At 42.0% G+C, this 6000-nt stretch overlaps 1 protein-coding gene and 1 long non-coding RNA gene across 2 annotated transcripts in view; one reads left to right on the top strand and one right to left on the bottom strand.

The window, feature by feature from the left end:
- The first annotated feature begins 480 nt into the window (after positions 1-480).
- Positions 481-5365, top strand: LOC147254883 (uncharacterized). Its single transcript, XM_086216443.1, has 11 exons — positions 481-635; positions 804-918; positions 1080-1219; positions 2034-2148; positions 2309-2448; positions 2617-2731; positions 2892-3031; positions 3200-3314; positions 3474-3613; positions 4085-4199; positions 4359-5365. The coding sequence occupies exons 1-11, from the start codon at positions 588-590 to the stop codon at positions 5060-5062; spliced, it is 1887 nt and encodes a 628-aa protein (XP_086072569.1). The 5' UTR covers positions 481-587; the 3' UTR covers positions 5063-5365.
- LOC147254882 (uncharacterized) overlaps positions 4031-6000 on the bottom strand; it is a 66336-nt gene continuing 64366 nt past the window's right edge. The window contains exon 5 of the long non-coding RNA XR_015118196.1: positions 4031-4250. This is a non-coding gene — a long non-coding RNA (uncharacterized LOC147254882). The remainder of the gene's footprint in view (positions 4251-6000) is intronic.

The following is a 6000-nucleotide window of genomic DNA, read 5'->3' as shown; positions in this document are numbered from 1 at the left end:
AATGGTGGTCAAAATAGTTGATACTCCTTGCAGTATAACGGTGTAATCACAACAGCAAACTACAATCAATTTAAATTTACAAGTTCTACAGTTGAAGATCAGATCAAATGAAATGCCTGGTGAGTGTGTATTAATCTAAAAGTTAGGGTCTAATTTTTGGGATATTCTTTTTTGGTGCTCCACCATTTGACAACAATAACAATTACTGCAGCGACTGTAATTGATAGTTGGAAATCACCCTGGCAACCCAAGCCCACTGACTAAAGTCACATGACTTGTCACATGACATGTCTGAACATGGCTTTGATGCTCTGTGAAACACGTATCAAAAGATCACAGTCAGAACACAACACAGCAAGTCAGTATGACACGTTCTGTGACTTCACGTGGTCATGGATCTCGTGTGATCCCAAAATCCAACCTGTGACCTCATAATGACAGGGGGGAATTCTGGCAGTGTATAAAACCTCACGGGTTCATCATTAACTTCATGTAAACTCATTGCTGCATTTTCACAAGAACTGACCTCAAGGATTATATTCTAGCAGAAGCTAAAATATAATCAGAATACCAGAGAATCCCATCACATGCTGAGAGAGACAAACGCATTTGTTCACCAAATGTCTTGCACTCCGGTGAGTCTTTAGTAGTTCTGTAAGCAATGCGACTAATTATTACATGATTACTTTTGAAGATGGTGGAAGGGAAAGCAAACTTAAAAGGATACGCAGTTCTTCAGTTTACCCAAACATGTCTGTTCAAGCAAGAGTTTGTAAAAAAATAAATCTCATTTTATTTTCCAGACTCCAACCGAGGGTCACGAGATCGTCTGTGGCATCAAAAGGAAAGCCAATGATCATGAAGAGGGCCCCCCAAGGAAGAAAGCTAGGTTGAGTCCATGCCTGGATGATAATGTCGGTAAGACTTTCATACCGAGCCACTCAACTCTACGCTTTATTCTTCTTCTTCCCGCAGCAAAGAAAGAGAAAAAAAAGTTGGAAGTCTTTTTGTATTTTTGTTGGTTACTGAAATGATTCTACTTGATTCTAAAACATATATCTGGGTTTGCGTCTCTTCAGGTGCACCCGGAGAGAGTGCAGCAAGTGGCATTGCCTCAACTTTGAGCCAACAGGAAGCAGCTGGACATCAAAATAACGGAGAATCCCACCACAGGCTGAGAGAGACAAACGCATTTGTTCACCAAATGTCTTGCACTCCGGTGAGTCTTTAGGAGTTCTGTAAGCAATGCGAATAATTATTACATGATTACTAATGTGCATACAGTAACAGTAACTTTCTTTGGCCTGTCACTGTGGCTGTTTATTAGGCTTAGAAATAGGGTTGGCTTTCTAATTAATTGTGAACTGCAGCAAAATATTTATTAGAATGTACTTTTGTTTAAGTGCGATCGCTTTAAAGCATTTAAAAGTTGCAGTTCATTTTTACAATTCTACAATTTCATTTAGCAGACGCTTTTGTCCAAAGCCACGTACAACACAAGCAAGAATTTAGACTTGATTAAGGAAAAGCCCATAGAAAGCGCAAAAGTGCTTCAGTTGTGATTTGGTCACAGGTACTGCCATCTAGTGGCAGAAGCAGTGTCGCCCCCCCCCCCCCCCTTTTTTTTTGTTTTGACTAACATACAACATCACAGAACACAGTTAGTGCTACATTATCACTAAGTGCTGGGTCTTGGACCCTCTGACTTATTCTACCCCACCGAACAAAGAGGAGAAGAGTCAGGTTAAGTGCCTAGGTGCTCTCTGAACAATTGAGTCTTCAATTTTTTACTTCAGTTGAGCCGCCCGAAGTTTTTATTTTTTTAGTAACTCACCAGAAAGCTCAGACTGATGTGAAAGGCCATATTGGAGTTTGCATGTTCAGTTTTTGTATGATAATCTTGTGAAATACTTCCTTTTTGAAGATGGTGGAAGGGAAAGCAAACTTAAAAGGATACGCAGTTCTTCAGTTTACCCAAACATGTCTGTTCAAGCAAGAGTTTGTAAAAAAATAAATCACATTTTATTTTCCAGACTCCAACCGAGGGTCACGAGATCGTCTGTGGCATCAAACGGAAAGCCGATGATGACGACGATGGCCCCCCAAGGAAGAAAGCCAGGTTGAGTCCATGCCTGGATGATAATGTCGGTAAGCCTTTCATACCGAGCCACTCAACTCTACGCTTTATTCTTCTTCTTCCTGCAGCAAAGAAAGAGAAAAAAAGTTGGAAGTCTTTTTGTATTTTTGTTGGTTACTGAAATGATTCTACTTGATTCTAAAACATATATCTGGGTTTGTGTCTCTTCAGGTGCACCCGGAGAGAGTGCAGCAAGTGGCATTGCCTCAACTTTGAGCCAACAGGAAGCAGCTGGACATCAAAATAACGGAGAATCCCACCACAGGCTGAGAGAGACAAACGCATTTGTTCACCAAATGTCTTGCACTCCGGTGAGTCTTTAGTAGTTCTGTAAGCAATGCGACTAATTATTACATGATTACTTTTGAAGATGGTGGAAGGGAAAGCAAACTTAAAAGGATACGCAGTTCTTCAGTTTACCCAAACATGTCTGTTCAAGCAAGAGTTTGTAAAAAAATAAATCACATTTTATTTTCCAGACTCCAACCGAGGGTCACGAGATCGTCTGTGGCATCAAACGGAAAGCCGATGATGACGACGATGGCCCCCCAAGGAAGAAAGCCAGGTTGAGTCCATGCCTGGATGATAATGTCGGTAAGCCTTTCATACCGAGCCACTCAACTCTACGCTTTATTCTTCTTCTTCCTGCAGCAAAGAAAGAGAAAAAAAGTTGGAAGTCTTTTTGTATTTTTGTTGGTTACTGAAATGATTCTACTTGATTCTAAAACATATATCTGGGTTTGCGTCTCTTCAGGTGCACCCGGAGAGAGTGCAGCAAGTGGCATTGCCTCAACTTTGAGCCAACAGGAAGCAGCTGGACATCAAAATAACGGAGAATCCCACCACAGGCTGAGAGAGACAAACGCATTTGTTCACCAAATGTCTTGCACTCCGGTGAGTCTTTAGTAGTTCTGTAAGCAATGCGACTAATTATTACATGATTACTTTTGAAGATGGTGGAAGGGAAAGCAAACTTAAAAGGATACGCAGTTCTTCAGTTTACCCAAACATGTCTGTTCAAGCAAGAGTTTGTAAAAAAATAAATCTCATTTTATTTTCCAGACTCCAACCGAGGGTCACGAGATCGTCTGTGGCATCAGAAGGAAAGCCGATGATGACGACGATGGCCCCCCAAGGAAGAAAGCCAGGTTGAGTCCACGCCTGGATGATAATGTCGGTAAGCCTTTCATACCGAGCCACTCAACTCTACGCATTATTCTTCTTCTTCCTGCAGCAAAGAAAGAGAAAAAAGTTGGAAGTCTTTTTGTATTTTTGTTGGTTACTGAAATGATTCTACTTGATTCTAAAACATATATCTGGGTTTGCGTCTCTTCAGGTGCACCCGGAGAGAGTGCAGCAAGTGGCATTGCCTCAACTTTGAGCCAACAGGAAGCAGCTGGACATCAAAATAACGGAGAATCCCACCACAGGCTGAGAGAGACAAACGCATTTGTTCACCAAATGTCTTGCACTCCGGTGAGTCTTTAGTAGTTCTGTAAGCAATGCGAATAATTATTACATGATTACTACTGTGCATACAGTAACAGTAACTTTCTTTAGCCTGTCACTGTGGCTGTTTATTAGGCTTAGAAATAGGGTTGGCTTTCTAATTAATTGTGAACTGCAGCAAAATATTTATTAGAATGTACTTTTGTTTAAGTGCGATCGCTTTAAAGCATTTAAAAGTTGCAGTTCATTTTTGACTTCAGTTGAGCCGCCCGAAGTTTTTAATTTTTTTAGTAACTCACCAGAAAGCTCAGATTGATGTGAAAGGCCATATTGGAGTTTGCATGTTCAGTTTTTGTATGATAATCTTGTGAAATACTTCCTTTTTGAAGATGGTGGAAGGGAAAGCAAACTTAAAAGGATACGCAGTTCTTCAGTTTACCCAAATATGTCTGTTCAAGCAAGAGTTTGTAAAAAAATAAATCACATTTTATTTTCCAGACTCCAACCGAGGGTCACGAGATCGTCTGTGGCATCAGAAGGAAAGCCGATGATGACGACGATGGCCCCCCAAGGAAGAAAGCCAGGTTGAGTCCACGCCTGGATGATAATGTCGGTAAGCCTTTCATACCGAGCCACTCAACTCTACGCTTTATTCTTCTTCTTCCTGCAGCAAAGAAAGAGAAAAAAGTTGGAAGTCTTTTTGTATTTTTGTTGGTTACTGAAATGATTCTACTTGATTCTAAAACATATATCTGGGTTTGTGTCTCTTCAGGTGCACCCGGAGAGAGTGCAGCAAGTGGCATTGCCTCAACTTTGAGCCAACAGGTGTCATCTCCCCACAGAGCAGAGTGCCCCGAGCACCCAGATTCTTTACTGGTTGAGGACAGAAGCGGGGGCACTATGATTTGTTTTGACTGTGGCCGCGTTGTCGTCGAAAGGCTGATTGGCATATTAAGGAGGGAACATGAGAAGATTGAGGATCCATCTTGGGTAAAACATCGAAATGAGCCACTACTTGAGGAGGACCTCGGCACCATGATCCGGGGAGATGGTTGCGCTCAACTACTCAAAGTGACCCTCAAGCGGGTGAATACGGTCATCCACAAGGTCTTTAGAGGCCTCGAAAGGAAAGTGGGTCACCTGCACCTTCCTGAGATCGTCACTCATGCCACGAAAAGACTATTGAAGCGGACCTATGAGCTGAACGGCCGGCGGGATCATAAACATGATGCAGTTATTTCAGCCTGCCTTTATATCGCCTGCCAAAAGGAGGACTTCCCGCGAAGTTTGAGTGAGATCTCCACCGTGTCCATCATTTCCAGGAGGAAGATTAAGAAATGTATCAAGTGGATCTGCAATTCACTTAATATCGAACTGCCCAGCAGCTCCTCTGCCACCGCGATTGTGAGGAAGCCGCCACCCGCAATACAGAGGCTTTGGATCAAGATGGGGTTCTGTGTACCCTCTTCGGAGTGATGTCAGCCCCTGCCTGCATTGCCTGAAAGAAGAGGGCGTTCAAGGTCATCGGGCCCATCTGCTATCTCCATCAAACTACAAAATTTACAAGAATCATGTATGTTTGGATACACTATTAATTCCCCCCCCCCAAAAAAAAAATTGCAGATTTCTTTCTCTTCACCAAGGTCAATGGACATTGCCTCTACTACAAATACTTCTACGACGACTACTGCCACTACCTTAACAAATGCTACAATTTCAATAAAGATCACAAGTATTTTCATGAATCTGATCAGGATGTGCACTTCAATTGTTCTCTTACACTGTGAGATGAGAATGTGAGTTAATTTAACATCAGCATTGAGCCTTGGAAGCACATATTAATTTAAAGTCTCTGTGAAATGAAGTGGTGTCAGTGTTTTGTTGTCTGGTTATTGTAAACATCATAGAGACATCTGCGCCGCCAACATGGCTCCTGTTCTGTCCTCAGAGATGAGTCACAGGAAAGGGGCAGCTCATCCCTCCTGTTCTTATTTCAGCTTTGATTTTCCTACCACTTGAGGATCTCAGTTTGCTGATTTTCATGGCCTTCGGGGCATCTGAAAGATGAAAGAGACTACAGCTTTGTAATGTGTCTGTAGTGGATTACAAAATATACTGGAAAGCAGTCTCTTCTGAGCGCAGGTTAATCTGCAACAGAGCAGATGATATCGTGCTTATCAAACCTCTTATCAAACGTCTCTCTGTAGATGTGAGAGAGAAGCAGAGTGATGTCATTCCCCGTGTAAAGAAAAAAGATCACTCGTTTTTTTTGGGGGGGGGGGGGGGTTTGGATAACCCAAAATCAACCCTGTAACGGCGTGTTAAGTTTTAAAGCTGCAACATCTTTATCTGTCAAGCACTGTATTTTTGACCTTTCTTTTTTTGTTCCTCACCAATTGAAGTTCAAAAGATTC

This window comes from Aulostomus chinensis, chromosome 10, assembly GCF_037954235.1.
Source record: "Aulostomus chinensis isolate RoL2024-O1b breed Wild chromosome 10, RoL_Achi_v1.0, whole genome shotgun sequence".
NCBI lineage: Eukaryota > Metazoa > Chordata > Actinopteri > Syngnathiformes > Aulostomidae > Aulostomus > Aulostomus chinensis.
Note: the sequence above shows the minus strand (reverse complement) of the source record. Positions and strands in the feature narration are given on the sequence as shown.

Bases quoted from the DNA above. Each gene is read 5' to 3' on its own strand.
- LOC147254883 (XM_086216443.1), top strand. From the start codon at position 588: ATGCTGAGAGAGACAAACGCATTTGTTCACCAAATGTCTTGCACTCCG. The intron at 1,220-2,033 runs GTGAGTCTTTAG...TTTATTTTCCAG, and splicing joins ACCAAATGTCTTGCACTCCG to ACTCCAACCGAGGGTCACGA. The intron at 4,200-4,358 runs GTAAGCCTTTCA...GTGTCTCTTCAG, and splicing joins ACGCCTGGATGATAATGTCG to GTGCACCCGGAGAGAGTGCA.